This window comes from Tiliqua scincoides, chromosome 5 (assembly GCF_035046505.1).
Source record: "Tiliqua scincoides isolate rTilSci1 chromosome 5, rTilSci1.hap2, whole genome shotgun sequence".
NCBI classification, from domain to species: domain Eukaryota; kingdom Metazoa; phylum Chordata; class Lepidosauria; order Squamata; family Scincidae; genus Tiliqua; species Tiliqua scincoides.
The window spans coordinates 30,702,763-30,724,223 of NC_089825.1; the positions used below are offsets into that span (position 1 = coordinate 30,702,763).

General features: G+C 43.6%; 1 protein-coding gene across 1 annotated transcript in view; it reads right to left on the reverse strand.

Moving 5' to 3' along the window:
* THSD7A (thrombospondin type 1 domain containing 7A) overlaps nucleotides 1-21,461 on the reverse strand; it is a 251,866-nt gene that overhangs the window by 15,806 nt on the left and 214,599 nt on the right. Inside the window, exons 16-21 of the mRNA XM_066628571.1 lie at nucleotides 16,709-16,714; nucleotides 15,180-15,313; nucleotides 12,212-12,365; nucleotides 10,297-10,438; nucleotides 9,455-9,570; nucleotides 854-971 (exon numbers count right to left, since the gene is read on the reverse strand). Of these exons, the coding sequence (XP_066484668.1) occupies nucleotides 854-971; nucleotides 9,455-9,570; nucleotides 10,297-10,438; nucleotides 12,212-12,365; nucleotides 15,180-15,313; nucleotides 16,709-16,714 (670 nt within the window). The remainder of the gene's footprint in view (nucleotides 1-853; nucleotides 972-9,454; nucleotides 9,571-10,296; nucleotides 10,439-12,211; nucleotides 12,366-15,179; nucleotides 15,314-16,708; nucleotides 16,715-21,461) is intronic.

Here is a 21,461-nt window from a genome sequence, read left to right on the forward strand (position 1 = left end):
TAAGATTGGGCTGTTAATGGTTGCACCAACAAACTTAGGTGAAATACAAGGAATTAGGTTCAAGAACTGATGCAGTAAATATGTATTGCTAAAGATGGCTCTGATTAGTTAACCCAGGTAAACAGGAAACATATATTTCAACTGTGCCAGCTCTCCATATTTCTCCCCCCACTCATATTTAAAGAATTGTTCTTCATAATTCAGTTCTGAGCACAATCAGGAGAGAGACCATTTCTGTACCAACATAACCTGGTTTATTTATTTAATTTATATCCTACATTTCTTCCTTCGTGTCACTCAAGGCCGCATTCTCAGACGGTCACCCACTGAAGCAATGACCAGACCTAGACCTGTACAGCTCCAACAGCTAAAGCTATGTGATGGCTTGTGACAATAATCATGATGATAATCTATTGAAGAAATGCATTTGCAGGAAACAAGCACAACATCTCAGGGTGTCATCCCTTGTTGGCCTGAACCCATTTTTGCCTGGCCCATAGGTATAGACATTTGGTGCCTGTTGCGTACGTGCAACGTTGGGCAGAAATGGCTTAGTAAGCTGTGAGGCATGTGGGTCCCCTGATATGTCAGGCATATACAGCCTTCTGCAGTAGTCCCATGTTGCATTTGCCATGACTCGTTTCTATTATCTATATCGGAAATGGATTTTGACAATCCTGATCCTCTTAGCACAAGCATGACATCAGGAGACAAGCAAAGGAAAGCTACCTGACCTTCTAATCTCTTTATCCAAGAACTATCCCTTCTGCTTCTTGGTGGACTGATATGAGCTGGGGCTCATATGTAAAACATTTAAGTACTGTACCATTCAAGGGAAAGCTTCTGAACTAACCAGCAAGGCCACAAGTCTGAGAGCACTCAGACCACGGAGACCAGTCCGAGAGTTGACAGTTCACAGGGCATTCCACCACGCAAGTTGTGTTCATGTGCCAGGTCTTTTCCAAGCCAAGCTAAAACAGAAAGACACAACAATTAGTGTGATGTGTGTGCAGGACTTCCGTACCACTGAGTATCATGTGAATAGGAAGTATGATTGATACAGAAATTTTAAAAAAAAAATGTAGAGAATTGCTGAATTTTACCAAGGCATAAAAAATCTGCAATGGAAGTCAAATGTGTTTCTATGACAAGTGAAATTTGCCTGATAAATTTACATATACATCAGATACACATCATTAAAGTACAGCAAGTATAAAATAAATACACACCAGGGAGCTCATGATGTAAATTTATGGCTTAAGAGCTTGAGCTGTGAATCAGGACTTTCCCTGTTTCAATCTCACCTCTGCCATCAGCTCACCAGGTTACCGTAGGCAGGTAACTCCAGCTCAGTCTGGCTTCCTGGTGGATACGAGGATAATAATACCTTCTTATAAGATCGTTATAAGATTCCATCAAGATAATACATGTGAAGTGCCTGAACACTCTCAGAAAGGACTGACTATACAAACGTTAAGAATTATTTCTCAAGAGAGTTCTGGAGAGGAAACAACTGCAAATTAATTTAAATTTAATTTATTATGGAGAAAGAAAAAAATTGCTACACATATATAAAATCAGAATGTGTTTCCTTAGACTTGCCCCAATTAATATAAGAACCTTAAACATATTTCTTAAATTAGATGAGTCACAAGCAATTCCTTAAGCAGCTTTAAAAAAAATTTTTTTTTTTTAAACTGATGTTGATATCCAGAACTGGGCATCAGATCTAGAATATAATATGAATATTTTCTGAAATTAAAAAAAAAAAACAAAACCAAAAGGATAAAATGCTCAGCTCTTGGAAGCTGCCAGCTACTTTCAGCCCAATCTTATGCAGCAGCAGCAATTGATGCTTTACAGTGCCATGAAAGGCCTTCTGAAAATGGGAGGATCTGAGGGCTGAGTATTTAATCCCTTTGTTTTTCAGATAATATTCCTGCATATTGAAAACTGGACTCTAGGTAGAAAGGTTGAAGTCTAGCCTTCTACCTGACATGCCAGTTTTCTGTGTGCAGTGTTATTTTTTATGGAGGAATATTCAATCATGTCAGCTCTCATCTGCAGTCTGAAGGGATACAGTCTGGAAACAGGTTTACAACTTCATCTACAGTTTGAAAGAATCAGAAGCCCAGTCCTATCAGAGCTGTTGCCCCATGGCACAGTGATGCTTAAATGCCTGCCACTCTATCCTGCGGGACCAGGGATGCAGTTGGAGGTCTCCTCAGGGTAAGGAAACTTTGGTTTCCGGCACCTGGAAGCCCCTAGGAGCCTAGGAGACCTGTGTCAGGTTCCAGAAAGGGGAGATAGGATTCGGCAGCAGCTGAAGCTGCTGGCCCTGCATCTCTCCTGGGCCTAAACTGTCTCTCAGCCTGCCCTACCCCTGCACATTTCTGCCCCTTCCCCCTGCCCGGGAACATCTCCCTGTCCTTCAGCAGGGAACTTACTGCTGGTGTGCCTCTGACTGGCATGGAGGCCCTGTGCCAACTAGCATTGGCCTCCTCACTCCTCTCTCCCTTCCTGGCTGTTGGAGCATGCTTATGGCATGTTTGTGATGGCTGTTGCTAGGGCAGCACATGGGCCACTGGCACTGCTCAGCATTAGGATTGGGCTGTGTGTCTATGTCTATTGAAACTTTGCTGAGCTGGGTAGCTTAGTTCTGAAGACTGGTACAACCAGACTCATGCAGGGATGCACAAGCATCCCAGTGTCTGACCTGAAATCAAGTTGCACATATTCTAAAGCTCGAGCCTTTGTGGACCAGCAGTTAATCTAGCATCTCATAAAGTCTCAAAGGCCAAACCTTTGCGATGGTTGACCATTCAGTTTTCTTGAACAAAAATAAATTCTGTAGGCGGTCCATTTGCTCGCAAAGGCACAAACTTTTGCAGGTACATTTGTGTTCATCCTGGCTTTGCTCACAAACATTTGCACTGAGGAGTTCAGGATTTCCAGCACTCCTAAATGAATGCTTACTACCTCTCTAGTCACAAGACTCAAGAAACTCTACATGGAAAAAGTTATATGAAAATCCACTTGAGAAGCTGTATTGATGTCTTGAATTTAACAAGAGATCTTTGTCTAAGCTCAGCAGGTGCTCTGTCTCATAGGCAGGCCAAGGCATTCAGATATTCACACTAACAAGAAAGTGAAGTGTTATCTGCTGCTACCCTGCTTACAAGAGTGGTTTAGAATGGCAGAGAAAAAGCTTTGTTTTGAACGCTTCTGGTTTGTAACTCTAGGTAAAATTAGCAACAATAAGCTTCTGGGTATTTGAACAGCATGAGATTTGTCCTGAATTTAGATTATTTGAATTTCAAAGGCCTCAAGGAAGTGACACAAAACATTCTGTGATGTGTTCATGTTTTGCACACTGTGTTCCCCTGTTCTTTGAGATTTTCTTCTGAATAATGATGCACACTGAAAATATGCTCTGGAAATTGATGGACAGCCACATCTTAAGGTCCTGTTCTGCTGGGGCAGGCTTCCCTGCGCCAGCTCTGAGTGTTGCAGACATGCTGGCACAAAGGTGTACACCAGAATGCCAGCTCTGGATCCTCTCCCCATGCTGGCTGGCATACCTAAGTTCACACAAGGTGGTGCGGGGGAAGGGAGAGGGTGGCAGGACGGTAGTGTGAAGGCAGGGATGGGACATTTCTGGGTGAGGGTGGGTGGAACTGGGGGAGTATGGGGCCCGGGAAGGAGTCAGGTTCAACAGCAACAGTGCACGCTGTATGCAACAGTAACAGTGCACCCCCTCCTGGTTGGGCCAGCATTGCACAAGGCTTCCCAGATTTGGATAAGGGGTAGGGGGAAGGGGAAAAATATCCCCTTACCCCGAGGTGACCCCCCAGCCACCTGCTAATTTGTGTAGGATATAGTGCAGGCTGTGCAGTCTGGCTGTACCAGTGCAGGTTCGGACTGTACTGTAAGACAAGGAATAATACGAATATAGGACAGAAGACTAAAACTTAGGTGAGATTGCACTGATAGCTGATATACATAACTCTCCCATTCCCCCCACCTCCCCCCCCCCCCCGAGCTACAAGAATCATTCATGCTTGGGCAGTACACTAGGATGACAAAACATCAGGTTAATGTAGGAAGTACTTTCATTGTTCTCTTGGGATGTCATGATAGACATGCCTTTCCTCTGTTTCCTTTGAACACTGAAAAGAAAAATAATAATGAAAGAAGTACTTCCATGGAAATGTGCAATCTGATTTTTAACATCGTCAAAATATTTGAATTTAAAAGCATCATGGGCTGTCAAGGCCTCTGAGAGCTGGCACTGGACCTGAGGCATTGGGTCTGGGCTGGCTTTGGGCTCAGGGCCCCTTCCTAAATTTGCTTACTCAGGACTCACTTTCTTAGGATACAACCCTGTATTACTCTAAAGCAGCATTTTTCAAACTGTGAGTTACAACCCAATTTTTGGTAGGATGCAGCCTACCATGACCAGGAAGCTGGCAGACATCATGATGCAGAAGTTACTTTGGGTCATGCCAGCACATGACCCGCATCACTGGCTGTAGCGCAACACTTTGCACCTTGTCTCAGGTTGTCCTGCAGCTTCTTGGTTGTGGTGAGCCTGCAACCAACCAACCAAAAAGAAGACCCACAGTTTGGAAATGTATCACATTATGGGCACAACTCAGTCAATATTGAGGGAGACCCGGAAACGACTTCTGTGTCATAATGGCTGACAACCTGGCAGCCTGCAATGGGCCCATGACCTACCAAGGACAACGAGGTGGCTTGTAAAGCCTGAATGTTTGGCAACTGTTGCTCTAAAACATCTCAACAATGGATTATTAAAATGTATTTTTGTTTTTAAAAAGAGATTCCCTTTTTTTGAGAGGGAAAAACATTCCTAAAACAAACAAACAAACAAACAAACAAACAAACAAACAAACAAACAAACAAACAAACAAACAATTTCTATCCTGCCCTTCTCCCTAAAGGGACCCAGGGCGGCTTACATCATATTAAAAACAGAATTAAAACATAATTTAACAACAGATAAAAACATATTAAAAACACATTAACAGAAACCATAAAAACAGTAGTCAGATAAAAGTCAAAAATAAAAAAGAGCATAAAACAGCAGTTCATGGAGGAATCAGGCCTGTAAAAAAGCAACTAAAAGATGTATAAAAGATGTTAAAAAGGCCAAGAAGTCAGAAGGCTTGTTTAAACAGCAAGGTCTTCAGGCCTCGCCGAAAAGTTTCAAGAGAGGGAGCCATTCTCAAGTCAAGGGGAAAGGAGTTCCATAATGTTGGTGCCGCTACTGAGAAGGCCCTGTTTCTTGCCGCTGCCCCACGTACCTCCTTAGGCAGCGGCACTTGTAAAAAGGCCTTCTCTGATGACCTGAGAGGACAAGCCGGATTGTATGGGAGTAGGCGATCTCTAAGATACCCTGGCCCAGAGCCATATAGGGCTTTAAAGGTCAAAACCAGCACCTTGAATTGGGTCCGGAAACGAATGGGCAGCCAATGTAGCCCCCAGAGAAGCGGACTGACAGAGTCAAACCGCCTAGCTCCAGTGGGTTTTTTTATTTTTATTTTAAAAATAAAAACTACTTGCTTTTTCATCTCTGGTACCACGTAACATGAACTGGAATTAATGTCTAAGAGATTCATGATACTAGTGGTATCTCACTAAGGTTTATACAAAAAAGTTAATGGGAATCCTAAGGAGTGTAAACAGAGTAAAGCCAGCAGACATTAACTTTCCTGCCTCCTCTTTACTACAGCAAGCCCCTGCACACACACCCCTATTCACTCTTGCGTGTCATGGGACCCTCTTAAGCAGAATGAAATGGAGTGGGAAGCGCTGCAGGGAGAAGTGAGGATTGGTGAAACCTTCCTGAGTGAAAAAACTGGCTTCTGTTCATGCAAAAGCCACTTCGGATGCAACCCAACAACAAATAACGCAAAAAATACTACAACAACAATAAACAACTATAGCAGCAACCAAATATTACATTCTACTATTTTGTAATGTACAATTTGTGCATTCTTTAAAAAAATGTTTGAAGATCAACAGTTACATTGTCTAAATTCCCAAAAAGTGGGTGCCGTCCATGTATAAAATAAAGGAGCTAATTAGCCCATTTATGTTCACTTTAGGGCTTGCAGCCCATTGCATACCCCATGGTTACGCGGGCATTCAGAGTTCACTTTCACTCTTCCACGGCAGGACCTGCAAGAGCTTAGCAATGTGATTCTTCAGTTAATCTGGCAAACAGGTTTTATAGGACATGCTTATTGGATAAGTTGCTGATCTTTCTGTGTCACTTCATATGTCCTTGTGTTGCAAGCAGAAGAGCTTGGATCTCTAATAGAACCGTTTTCTCTTAACTTAGAGTTACTTTGTTGTTTTTTCTTTGCAAGGCAAATCACATTCCCCCACAGATTTCAGACATCTTTTTAAAAATATAACACCTTGGCAAGTTTAATGTAATTAATGTAATGTAATTATAATTTACATGTAAACTATACGATAAAGCATAAATTAATCTAATTATAGATTATAAGGTTCAGTGAGTGACACCGAACTGCAGGATGCAGCACATGTCCCATTGGCACTGCTATGCCAGTGCTGGAAAGTACTGACATAAGGGGTTAGGATTGCGCCCTGAGGCTAATACACCACTGGGATGCTCATTACCAACCAGCATCACCACCCCAGTGTAGTCCAGTGGATCTTCTGGAATGGCTATCATATTGGCTATATTAATGAAGTGGCAATTCTGTTATCTGCACAGTGCCACCCATCAGGTTACCTGGCAAAAAATGAGCACAGCATTTAAATATGGGAAAGCTGCACATAACTTCAGTTTTACTTATTGCTAAAATCTACATTTTGTTAATGCACAATATGTGACTTAGGGTGCAATTCTAACCAACTTTCCAGCACCAAGCTAAGGGAAATGCAGCTCCAAGGTAATGGAACCAACATTCCCTTAGCTTGAGGAGGCCTCCATGACTGCCCCCCAACTGCAGGATGCAGCACATGCCTGATTGACACAGCTATGCCAGAGCTGGAAAGTTGGTTAGTTATTTAAGTTAGCCTTAGTTATTTAAACATATGGTTTATTTAGGGATCAAATGCTGTTGCATTCTGAGGACTCAGGGAAGCCAGTCGCACTTCTGAATTAAATAGGCAAGTTCGTATTTCTTGCTTGCAGTGGGACCACAACAGAAAACAGAACCAGTAAATAAGAGCTGTGGAGCAAACTAGAGACAGGGGGTAGAGCAGTGGCTTAATGGCAGAGTGCATGCTTTGTGTGTACAAGGGCCCAGGTTGAATCCCTGGCATCTCCATAGAGCAGCGATTTTCAACCTTTTTCATCTCATGGCACACTGACAAGGCATTAAAATTGTCAAGGTATCAGTCATTTGACAGATGACAAGGCACACCATGCTACCAGTGGAGGCTCACATCCCCCATTGGCCCTACAAATAAATGACCTTCCTCCAAATTTCTGTGACACACTGGTGGACCACTCGTGGCACACCAATGTGCCACGGCACAGTGGCTAAAAATGACTGCCATAGAGGGTGGGAAAGACCCCTGCCTGAAACCTTGGAGGGCTGCTGTTGGTCACTGTGTTGACAATAATGAGATAGACGGACCAATGGTCTGACTCAAAATGGTAGCCTTATTTTTTTAGTAAAGGAAGACCAATTATTGAGCACACATCACAATTTGGGGGTTAACAACGGTTGAAGTGCTCAGTGCCATATCATCTAGGCGTTGGTGTAAATATTCCTGTTTCATAAAACGTAGTGAACGATTCTGACTTCCCACTGAATTAAATTCACCATTACTAGCTGTTTCAAGAAAAGCATTCATGCCTCTCAAATGGCCATGTCAAGAGACACACTTCATATCACATCTCTTTAAGTAACCAAAATAAAATAATGAAGCAGAGCCCCGATTGCCAAGTTTTGTTTGGAGATCATGCACTTGTACACAAACAAACTCACACACACTCCTATTAACCCATTTCTGCCCAGCCCACAGGTGTACACATTTGATCCCTGATGCATATATGCAACGTTGGGCTGAAAGGGCTTAACTCCAACAGGAGTTACTGGCAAAGATCCAAAAGAAGCATTTTGCTGCCTGAGACTGTAAATAGACCCAGCTATATAAATACTTTCATATTTCAGCTATTCTTCTTGTATTAAATCTGTGGATTCAGAAGATCATATTGGCATTGACTGAATGCAAATCTCACACTTTCCTTTAAAACTGAAACAGACCCAGGGACATATAGGTGGATTTGTAGAGGCCTAGACAATACTGTGTCACCAGCCCAACTTGAGGTCTCATGGGACAGGATGTGGAGTCCATCCTGTCAAATGTGCCCGAGGCTGAAATCCTGTTCCAATTGTAGCAAACTACCACCTGTCACAGATATGAATTTGAGCTGTCATTTTGTACTTAAAAAAAAAATTGGATCATTTTAGGATCCAATTAATGTGCACTTCCCACTGAAACAAACGGGAAGTGGAGTGCCTTTTGCCCTGAAATGGAGAAGCTCCGAGTTTGGTGCACTAGTAAAGGCTATATGTAGGGGGCTTGCTTGCATGCAGCCTGAGCCTCTCTGCTGTTGACCCATGCTCTGCTTCTGGGTCTCCTTCCCCTCCAATGCTGCAGCCACAGTAGATTACAGCTTCCACCTCTTAGGAACTTTGCTAGCTGAGGGCCACTTTCTCCAAGCAGGTGTCAGGAAGAAGCTTCATGTCTTTGCTGAGTGCTAAGTGCTGAGTGCTGAGTGCTAAAACTGTCAGAGGTTCCTCACCTTAAGCCAGTGGTTCCTAAACTTTTTCAACGGGTGCCTCCCTTGATCTACTGGGTCACTGGCCATGGCTCCCCATTAGGGCTACACTCCTATGCATTGTAGAGGGTGGTGGTTTTTTTAATGGGGATTCTGCGGTTCCCCTGGCTGGTTTCCAGTTTCCACAGCTCACAGTTTGGGAACCACTGCCTTATACCCATTTAGGTCTGAAGAGCTGGTATGGACCTTGGATATCAAAACTCCATGCATCCCAAAACTATGAATAAAATGATTCTGGCAGCTGTCCACAGAGCGACAAAGGAATCACTTCAAATTAGAATGATGATTACCTCTCTGATTAAGATTTATTATACTTATTCACCTTAACTGTTTATTGTTCCCAAACCATTACGTTCAGGAGATTAAAAAGAAAAAGGAGATTAGTGTACTTTTGTGTTCACATATTTAAGCAAACAGAGGAAATTAAATGACAAAATCACTGATTATGGCACACGCTCATTTCAGGCGTACTTAACGGTCCTTGAATAGCCTTGGGAAACATCTGTCAGAACATGGGGCTGTAGGACAAAAAGCATCACTCCAAATGAAAGAGCTTAAATATATTTCAGAGCCACAAAACGGAGAAAAACAGCATCCACCTACCTCCTCACAGTACTTCAGGTCAACTGACTTGCCATTGCTTCGAACACAATCAAGCATTCTTGTTTTGATCCCGTTACCACACACAGCTTTCTCACTTAGCTGACATGTACTCCAGTCTAGAAATGAAGGAAACAAATTGGAACAGCAGGCCTAATCACTGGATCAGATGGAGACATGATGGATTAAATTTCATTTTTCCCCACTATTAATATTTTATTCCATTTCAGTCTCGGTTCCAATGACCTACAGTTGGGGTTCCTAATGCTCCTACATGATTTTCATGATAGCCTACTGGAGGTCAAGGGCACTGCTGGGAAATGACCAACCCACAAGAAATGACCTCATAGTTTGGCTGTGGAAATGCTCTCAAACCCATGCACTTCCTCCTCCCCTTACCTCTTAAATGCTGGTTAGGAGCTTTCACAGGATTATTGTGGTTTGTTCAATCACAGCCCCGCAGTTCATCTAAATCTGCACTTGTTAAACTGTGGTTTCCAAACCACAAATTAAGCAAAAGACAAAACCAGACTTGTGGCTCAGTTTTGCACCCTGGTTTAATTGTAGTTAAGAAACCACAGTTAAGCAACGAGTTCTGGGTTAAGATGAATTGTGGAGCTGTTTAAACAAACAAACAAACAATTCCTCTGATGAGGAAGAAGAAGAAGTAAGTGGACACATGTGAGCTTAGGTGTTAAGATCGCAACCACAATTGAACAAATCTTTGTCTGCTTATTAGTGTAAACAAGTCCTTAACACTTCTGCATCAAAAAGATAAGAAATACAGTATGAAGAAAACAGAACATGTGATTAGCCATCTACCAGTTCATAACTATCACCGGTACCTGTCACATTGTAACTATAGTGGTAACAGTTTTTGTTCAGACTGCAGGGTTCTGTCTCCACCTCAGGAGGACAGGGCTTTCCATCTTGAGGTTGCCTCATGACTTCAGCTGAGCGCTGCCTCACGTTGCTTCCATTGCATGGCTAAGAAATGAAACCACAAATCATTTTACTTAGATACACGTAATACTGCTTAGCCTTTAAAGCAGGGGTGTCAACCATAAGGCCATGGGCTGTTTGCAGCCCCTGAAAGCAATTTATCTGGCCTCCATTATAATTGAGCTCTCCCAGCATGATAATTGGGCTCTCTCATATCTTGAAATTAGGAAACGAGATTTGCATTTTTTCTATTCTGTCACTTGCAGCTAATGAGTTTCCATGGGAGAACAAAGTGCTTATTTCTGCCCATCACCTGCTTAATGATGTCACTTCCTGCTTAATGATGTCATTCCTGGCCCTCAGCAACACAATGAACTGCAATTCAGCCCATTATATGAAACGAATTTGACAACCCTGCTTTAAAGTATATTTTTTGAATTCTTTGTGCTGAATGTATAACTGGACAATAACAAAATTATTTCATTGTATAACCTGAAACAAGATATTAAGCCTGCTGGAATGCTCTGTGGTCTTGAATTCAATGCATTCAATCCTTTTCATTCCCTCATAGGCACAGCTGAGTTTCAAGCAACAGGGACTCTGGAAAATCCATTTCCTCTGAAGCACTGTTTCACAAACTGTGGGTCGGAACCCACTAGGTGGGTTGCGAGCCAATTTCAGGTGGGTCCCCATTCATTTCAATATTTTATTTTTAATATATTAGATTTGATGCTACCATGGTATGTGACTGCATTTGGGGAAATGTTACAGACCTGTACTTTTAAATTTTATGTATATCCTTTTAACAATAATAGTAAATGGGACTTACTCCAGGGTAGGTTTGGGTAGGATTGGAGGCTAAGATTGTTAAAAATCTTCCTGCTTGATGATGTCACTTTCAGTCATGACATAACTTCCAGTGGGTCCTGACAGATTCTCATTCTAAAAAGTGGGTCTTGGTACGAAAAGTTTGAGAACCACTGCTCTAAAGGATTTGTCTTATTCTTCCTTTACCATCCTCCCTGAGAAATGTAGTTTTCTCAGGTGCCAGAAGGAGAGAGCAAAGAGGGAGAGGTCTCCTTGCTTACCACTGCCTAGTAGCAGATCCAGGTAAAAGGTTAGGGGAAGGTCACAGTTGGAGGGAAAGGGTCAAAGAACAGCAAGTACAGTGGGCCTGCTGTATTCATGGGCATCACATTCACAGATTTAACTGTACATGGATTGAAAATGTATTTAATTTTTTTTTCACCTGCCCTGCTGTATTTTCATACCATTTCACAGCGCTCTCTGGCTGCAACACTTGCCTCGTTCATGCAAGTTTAGGCAATTAATGCAATTTGCACAGATTTATACAATTTGCACAATTTTATGAAATTTATGTCACTTCTCTGCAGATGCAATGCTGAAAAAAGGCACAAATTTCACAAATTTTAGACTGGAGCATCCACAGATTTTGGCATCACCTTGGGGTCCCAAAACTAAACCCCATGGGTACCGAGGGCCCACTGTATATCTACAAGTCTCAGGGAGAAAAACATCTTTTTTCTCTAGACATGTTGCTTATAACTGCTGGCTGCAATCCAAATCAGCTGAAGGGGATTCCACCAACCCAATTACTACAAATGATTAGAAATAACAACGCAACACTAGGCACACAAAACACAGCATGGCAATCACCAGCATGCCCTCTTTGCAAGCGTCAGCAATCTAGCAAGCTACTATTGGAGAAAGGATGCTGCAGAAGGTGGAACTGACTGAGCACTGCAATTCTTATATTCTTACATGGCAACTATGACATTTTAATAATAGCTGTCTTACCAAGGGACACCTAGACCACTGGCCCCATTCAGACATAACACAGTCCTCTGGACATGGCAACGTGCACTTTCTTGCCCCAAGAGGCATCTCCTCTTGGTCACAAAGGTAGTCTTCAACAGTGTCTGAAGGACCATCCACAGTGTTTTGCATGCATCTGTTAAAAAATAAAGCCAAGATAAAATATACTTGCATATTTTGTAACATGATTTATTGCACAGTGAAGAAAATAAATATAGCAGACTGGCACAAGAAACACTGTTTAGTCTAACAATGGGAAGAGAAAAAGGGATGGAAGAAGGGGAGGTAAAAGGGAGGGAAGAAGGGGCAGTGCAACCTCAGACTGATGCCACCTGGGGTCAACCTCTATGCTACCCCCCCCCAAGCTCCTTACCAGGCACCTTGCAAAGTTTTTTTTCCAAATACAGAAGTGTAGGACCTCTTAATTTAATTTAGATGAATGAAGGAGCACCTTCATTTGCATGGTCCCTGTAAATAAAACATGGAAGTCCTGTATGTCCGTATTTGAAGAAACCACACAAAGAGCATGGTAACAAGGTGGATAATCTGCTTTCCATTTGTTTTTAGTAGAGGGAAAGCAGATCAATGGGGCCTTCCACCTGAACAGTTGGGATTCTACCACTGCACTATGGCCCCTCCCCTACTTTTTTATGACTTCGCATAACCTGCCGTTAAATCCTGGAACCAAAACCTGGTCATTAGGCCCTGCCTTCTTTTGCTTTAAAACTCTTTCCTTTCAAGATTTTTTTTCTCTTTCTTCAGATCCTATTTTCAGTCAAATCTTAAACACCCATTTATTTATTTTCCATGGTTGCTATGAATGCCAGCAGCAAAGATATTAATTATTTCTAGTAATACATCAAGGATCATCATCCAGGTTTCTTACGCCCAGTTTGGACAAAGACAGACCCTTTCCAGAGAGGACTGCATAATGCAAATTCCTCCATGCTCTATGACCGGCAATCACACACCTGAATTATGATTCTCCCACTCCGAGGGGGATGAATTTGAAATGCTTTTATTCCCAATCCAATAGTTTCAAGCTCTGTCAGTTTACTGCATTATTAGTTATTGTTCACTTTATGTTTTCAAGCTGTCAGATTCAGAAGGAACCTGTAAAATGAAGCTGGATCGCCTGCGAGAGCAGCCTATAGAGATACTGACTTGGTAAAATGTGTGCATTTATCGTGCAAGAGTTAAAAGCATTTTTGTATTTTAATCCCAATGGGCTGAAATGCTATCCTTTGGCTAAATAATAGATTTTCTTCAGTAGTTTTCATAGTTAGAGTCAAAATCCATTTTCTTCTATGCCTAGCAAGTCATGCCCCTTTCCTTCCTTTTCCATGGGGTGGAACAGAGCTGTAGGGAGAACACATTATTAAGGGAAAAGGAATATCTAATTACTATTGAAGTAAATTCCACTTTGGTTTTCTATGGACAGTAGTGTCACTAGGGTTTGCACCACCTGGTACAGGAAGCCAGCATGTCACCCCCGTGATGGACCTCCTCCCATGCAGTGGGCAGGGCAACGCCCATGTGGTGAGCGTGGTGATGCACCACTGCCCTGCCCCCCACTGGGTTTATGCTGTAACTTTTGAAAGAATAGAGATATTTCAATGCTGTTTGTTTCACTGCATTCTGCATGAAATTACAAATCAAATGATATATAACATAATGGTATTATTAAAAAATACCAAGATTAAAATTTTTTTTGGCTAGAAGTAGTGTCACCCCCACAGTGCAGCATGCACCTCCTGCACCCCCCTAGCGATATCACTGTCTATGAGTGACAATTTAAAGCTAGAAGACGACCTTCCTCAAATAAACCTTAATTCAAGTCAAGTCAACCTTTATTAGGCATAAGCATTTGGTAGGTGAAGACTCTGTACGGAAACCATAGAGAGAATATAAACCTAAGTAGTACACAAATATATGTATATGTGCACACCTACGTGTACACACAGATACAAATGTACAATACATTTTACATACAAACATGTATTATTTTTAAAAAAAGCAATCAGTTACTCTGCAGATATTGCCAAAGATGTAATGTACTCAGTGATTACTTGCAATAAACCTTAATGACCTCAAAGTGTGCCTTTGTTTGAGACACAACTTTGTGAGACTTTGGCATGGAACACTGAAACGAACATTTGGCACGTCAGTGCAAATGGCGCAAACAATACACTTCTCAGGAGAGCCTCATAATTGAGTCTTCTCTCATATTCAGTCATAATCTGGTCTCCTACCAGATGAAAACCCCATGATTCAAAAGCCACACTGCAAATCTGTATGTACAACTGTGCTTGGAACATAAGGAACATCAAAACCTGACCAAAGCCACCCACCCACCCAGCCAAATCTGAGTTAGGTCGAATAGGCTCTGCTGGATACATCCATGAAAGAATGGATAAAGGAAGCAGAAAGAAAGGCCAAAAAAAGTTAAAGGGACCTTCCCCTCTGCTCACCCATGTCAATGATTATGGTCAAATCTAAGGGGTGATGCTGGATCTAGACATTTTTTTTAAATTGTAGGTTGGAAGAACATTGATTGATTTCAAAGTTACCAATACATTTATTGTCATTCAGATATGTTTTCTGTGTCTGCACAAATACGGCAGATCAAGACACATGTTTAATCTAATTCAGCTCAACCCAACCAAAGCACAGACCACCTGACTCCCACATGTAGGACAGTGGTTTCCAACGTCCTGTCCCTTTAAGACAGGGTTGGGACCTGATGCCTGTCAGGTGACGATGCCTGTCACTTCTGGGTTCACCCCACAGTCGAATACCCAAAAGAACTGGGTAAGTAAGAGCCTCATAAAAACCCCTTCCTTACCGCTCTGTAGTTGGTGGCAGGATACTAGTAAACCAAAGTATGCAGTTTTATTAGATTCCAGTGGGGTTTTTTTCCCCCCTCTGATGATTTTAATGGCTAGCTCACCTTACTTTTCTGGTTTGCACACCCTCTCCACAATTCTCCTTTAGGTCCACATTAGTCACTTTGCACACGCTCCATGGCTCTGTGACTCCTATGTACTGGCTGCAGTCACTATGGCACGGAACTACCTCGTATACCTGGAATGCACACACAAAAGATGAACTTGCTTCACACACAGCTGCATAACTATTGTGATTGTTTGGAATCAACAAGATCACAACCTTTATTTGACTGTAAAATTGCTTAAAATATTTACGCCTGTAAGCTTGAAGAAGAAAAATCACTGGATGTGAAAGATAGCAGCCATGCGTTAGCAATCGGCATTGGCAAGCAAGAGTCTAAAAGAGAATTAATTCATTTAGCAATGTCTATCTTTGTTCACTCCTCCTCCAGGCTCGCAGCGTAGCTCTCCCCCCCCCCCTCCGGTTAATCCATGATTGCTACTCTTTCTGTGGAGCTCCCTCACAAGATTACAGACAGGCAGTCACCCTTCCAATTTCTGTTACTAAAAAATGCCTCCCACTACAATCACACCACTCACTTCCCCCCTACAGCATCAGTAATATTCTGATGTTTCTCTCTCCCTTTCCTGCACCACACAAATGCAGAAGACATTGGACAGGATACCTCACTCCCACTTGGTGACATTATGTTATGCCATTGTACCAGGAAATGGAATGGGAGAAGTACAATATGGATAGTGCGTAGTACAATCAGCCTGCAATGGAAGACCTAAAAACCAGCCCTTGTACCACCAATCAAATGACCTGGTCTCCTAGTGGAAAGCCTAGTGCCCAGCTGGCAATCTGTCATCAGTTAAGGCAGGCTACATTGGTAACTGCTTTGGGTGCTCATCTAGGAGAAAAGCTGGGTAAAAATTGAATGAATGAATGAATGAATGAATGAATGAATGAATATTGACCATTCCTGAGTTGTTTCTGGGAGGCCTGGCCATTCCAACTGCACAGCTTGTTAACTTGGCTTATCAGCTGGGCTGAACCATCTCACTCTGGTAGACATGCTGGCCAACAAGAGCAGTCTAGTCAGGTCAACTTCTAATGGCAATGGTGAATTTCAAGGGGTGGGGCTAGCTCAGGGCTGGCATCACATCCCTCATCAGCGATCAAAGTTCCAGCAGCCCAGAAGACCCACTACTAGCTCCTGAACCACCGTTGTTTTAGGAGGCTTTAGGCATCCTGGCTGACCATAAGACTGCAAGACTGAGAGCTACTGTGTGTTCCATCTGTGAGGTTCCTTTAAGGCTCACTCCCTTCAATGTACCAAACCTTGCAATGACTCACAATAAAGTTTCAGTCTATCCCAGCTCTGGGTGCCTGTCACTCCTTCCTCCCCTGTCCCAGTGTGGGCCAAGTTAATGTTATATGTCACAGGTTAATGTTGTGCATATAAAAGCATCGCAGGTAACATATGCACAGTATCAAGGAAAGTTACAGCAAAAGGCAATGCACACACTAGGGAATTGTATTTGGAAGCATGCTTGAACGCTCTGCATACGGTTCACAGACTCTTACCTGAGCCTGGGGCAGGTGTTGGCCATGAATGCAAGGGAACAGATGAAGGTAAAAAAAACCACCATTAGGAAGCAAATCAGACATACAAAAGTAGGCATGCATTTTCTGTACAAAACATTTAACTGACACTGCCAAGAAGCAAAGATCTTTGCAAAGTAAAAGTTTTCTTTCCACATGGAAATAATTTCTTGCAGCTACCTGATGAAGAGCTTGTACTCTTCAGGCTGGGCTCTGATTGCAAATTGAGTTAACTCAAGTTGCAGACCTGACCCCTGTGCTGCCCCGGGACACAGGACTGCAACATGCCAAATGCACCCCCCCCCCCAGAGGAGAGAGACCCTCCAAAAGCCTTCTGAGGTCTTGTGATGTCCATGCCCCGAGTGACGTCAAGGGGCGGGGCCTCGTCTATAGGGTGACGCAAGGCCAAGGACTTACACGGCGGCGAGGATCACGAGGAGCCGAGAAGAGGGGTTTGCTGACACGATTTAATTGAGTGATTGCTTTTACATTCATCAGGGGTCCTGTTACTTCACAGGAGCCCCTGTAACGAGTTTCTCAGCATGACCTGTGGCGCAGTCTTTGATCCTTCAGGTGAGTAGCGGGTTCGTCCTCCCCCTGGCAGGGTATTGTTGCTGGTTGGGGATAGTAGCTCAGAACAGCCCGTTGTGGGGTGTGGGGAAGACCATTGGTCTTCCTGTCCTTCCTTGTGGTCGTCCCTGCTATCTCGGGCCGATTTGGTCCAGGAGTGGGGTTTGGGGTCAGGCTGGGATGACCACCAGGGTACCCAGCGTTGTTGTTGCCAGCTGCTGCTGGAGTTGCCGCTGCTCCAGGCGTGCTCTGGGGGCGCTGTAAGTGCTAACCCCCAGGGGTGAGTGACAGGCAAAGGGGCGCTGTGGGACTGCCCCTTGGCTCCTGTCCTCTCCACCTCTTCCCTGGAGCCCAGGGAGGACCTTCCCTTGCGGCTGGTGGCCGGGCTCCTTATGAGCCCTCTTGCCTTGCCTCTTGGTCCCCCCCCTTCCAGTCTCAGGTCGGGCCCGAGATCTGGGGTCGCCCGATATCAGAGCCACACACAGGTATCTTTGCATGCGGCTGAAGGGTGGCCGATGGAGGCAGTCGGCAGCCAGCGCCTCGCCCAATGGGTGACCCAGCCACGTGTGGCTGCTGCTCCTGGACCTGGCCGGGTCTGGGCCTCACCTCCCCTGGTCGGGTTTGCCCTCCCTGGCTCCCCTCCTCTGGCGGGTCCGCCTCCTGCCTCCACCTGGTTGCTCCCCCCTGGGAGACCTTTCCCCGCCCAGGTAGGTGCCTGGGCGACAGGTCTCCAGAACGACATTAAACAGTAGTTCCAGTTTTAGTTGGCAAACTGGAAATATTGTTTAATGGCACTCCACAAGCCTCAGAAGGCTTTTAGAGTGCCCAGGGAACACAGAACAGGGCCTGCCAGACCTAGGAACGGCTCCAGAGGGCAGGCGGAATCTGGCAGCAGCAACACGTTGATGCCACCCCCAAAGTCCTCACAGGTATGGCACCTGGGGCTTTTGCCACCCCAGGACCACAACTTCTAGAACTTAAGAAACACAGGGCCCAATTCTATTCAAATTTCCAGTACCGTTACAGCTGCAGTGTAGACCCGAGGCATGGGAACAAATGTTCCTATACCTTGAGGAGGCCTCTGTGACTGCCTCCCCACTACAAGATGCAGTGCAAGCTCCACTGGCATGGCTGCAACGGCACTGGAAAACTGGACAGGATTGGGGCCACAGTGCCCAATCTTATGCATGCTTATTCAGAAGGAAGTCCCATTATAGTCAATGAGTCAGAGGAAAGGATTGTAGCTACAGTTGCTTAAAGGCAACTTTCTACCAGGAAATATTTCTACCTTTTTTTAGGATAAGAAGAGGAACTTACACGTTTTGGGAAACATTTGTTTTTGGTTTTTTGCTCCCTGAAAAGCATACAATCAACTCAAAGAAAAGTAAACCCCATCTCCAAAGGTTTGCAGAACATACTAATTCCATGTACACTATTTAAAAGTCAAGACCTTGTTCTTTAGTTGAATGATATTCTAAATCCACACTCCTAACAGAAAATCTTTATATGTATTCAGATTTAGGCAGAATACTCAGAAAGTTCTGCTTGGCAGTGAATTTCTTTTGACATCATCAGCATTTATGTGTGTTTTAGGTCCAGGAAAAAAAATAAAATAAAGACAGACACTCTAAGAATTTCCATAATCCTTTTTGGTTGAAGGTGACTTAGGACTGCGACAGTAGTTGTCATAGAAATGGGATCAGATTCTCCAACTGTAGACCACCAGAAACACTAATGACTACTCCATACTAACTATGGCATAAACCCCAGGTAGACAGTTAGGTTTATTTCTGAATAAACACACATTAGACTCTTTTGAATGACAAATTGTTACGAACTGAAAATCTGGATTATAATTCTGTTTTCCCTTTACAGAAATTTATCACACACTTCTAGCAGGAACAATATAGTTCATATATTATGGTGCCATACTGCAGGATGATTAAAATAATCAACAAAGAATTTAAAATTATGAATTTTTTCTTCCATAATGACTGAAATAGTTATATATGAATCTTTCTTTTTATCTTTCATAAGGAACTAACAGCCCAATCCTATGCATGTCTACTCAGAAGTAAGTCCCATTAGAGTCAATGGGACTTACTCCCAGGAAAGTGTGGGCAGGATTGGGCTGTAACAGATCTATTATGGAAGGAACGAAGTCAGTGGTTGTCCAACTGGGGTGTTGCAACGCCCCAACCAGAAAGCCCTGACCTCTGCCACCTTAAGGGGTGGGGAGGGGGGAGGTAGCGATGTGATCGCCAGGATTGCGTCGCTTTGGAGGAGTCTCCACAGGGCTCCCCAACATGCGGAGACAGTCAAAATAACAATCGCGACCCGCTTCCAGTTTTGCGATCGCGAACCGGAAGTGGGTCGCAATAGTTAGTTTGCCTGTCTTCGCATGTTGGGGAGCCCTGTGGGGGCTGGCGTGGGGATTCCTGCACCCCCAGGAGGCTGCTGCAGGCTGTGGTAAGTCCAGCCAAGCCCCTCCAAAGTAACGTGATCCCGGCAATCGTGTCACTGCCCCCCCACCCCCCACCCCGCCGAAGTCCCCACTAACATACAGCAGGGCTCAAACTCCCTAAGAGTTTGAGAACCACTGAACTAGGCATTCAAGTTTAAAGCACAAATGAGAGCGCCCAAACAGCTTCATTTTCTGCTGTTGCAATTAGGAAGTGGTTATTCCCAATCCTTATTTTATTTTGCTTATTAGATGCACTTTCCATCCCGCCCTTCCCCAGTTGCTTGGAGCAGGTAACAACTGTTGAAGAAAAGACACAATAAAACAGACCACCCAATTAATATATAAATTAAAATTGCTTCCCACGGCTGCTTAGCTTCTAATTCAACATTTATGTTTCATAAATGTTTTTCACGCACTGATTTATTGCAAACACAGATGTGTCTTCATCTTCTTGATTTCCTTTAAGCTGGAGATAAGGTGCAGATTAATTACACAGAGGCAGCTGTCAGGCCACTGGCACTGACTTGCCTGTGTGTGATTTCCGCACTTACAGATTTACAGTAAAACGTATTTCGTATGAAGGATAGAGCCTCCAAGCTTTCTCCTCAGCTCTTCAGCATACCGTTCTCACCATGTAGGGCTCAGGCTACTATGACATGGTTATTAATTTGTTGCCACTGCTGCCTCCATTCCAGCAATTTCTTTGAGTGATTTGCTACAGAAAACTGTTTGAGAAGGTGGTGCAATGCGCTCTCATTTTGCCAGCTGGCACCATGCCCCATTCTTTTCTCTTTGATGCAAAACCTTACACTCATCAGGTGGGTGAAAACATTGGTGAGAAAGGTGTATATTAAAGTCTTGCACTGCTTCACTTTTTAGCCACTGCTCTGTTGCTCCTTACTTGCAGGGCCAGCCTCAGGGCAATTTGACCCATTTGGCCAAACTGGACCCTGTTACTGGAAGGGCCCTGCACTGGGGCTGTGAGCAGCCATAGCTCTGGCATGGAATTTTCCATGCTGAGGTGTCACAAGGAGAGTACAGTCAGCAGAGCATTGCCACTGGATGGCCTTCCCTCCCATAAACCTTGCTAATTCCACTTCCCAATGTCTCTTGGCAAAAAGCAGAACAACATCGCAACCTGGCCAGTGTTAAAATCCTGCTTCAAGTCCCCTTCCTGTCCAGCCCCATTTCCTTTAACTGTACCAAATTTTTCAGTACAGGGAAGTGTTTGCAATTGTGCAGATGCCGCACAGAAATCTTAACTCCAAGCCTGTAATCCTAGGAAGAAGGAGGATGTGTGCATGGGAAACATCGGAAGATTAGTCAAGGATAGTGAGAGACAAAAGAAGAGCTAGTCTGGATGAACCCTTCTGGAAAGGTCAATCAAAAATGGTCCGCAAGCATCATGCTAGCTTCCACTAGAGGGCAGCAATGCTGTAGAATAGAAACAAGCTTTAGACTTGGGGACATCTAGCCTTCTGTGCTATTCTAGATAACGGAAGAATGGGAGTGCATTACCTAGTACTTTGAATTAGTCTGAAAGCAGAGGATCTGGTATCAAATCTTTCCATTAAAGTTGTTTTTTGTTGGGTTCTTTTTTTTAGCCGATTTGAATGCCTTTCCCCACCAATGCTCGCTTATGTTTGATATTAAATTGGATTACGAACTTGGTTTATTAGCTTTAGTTTAACACTTATTATG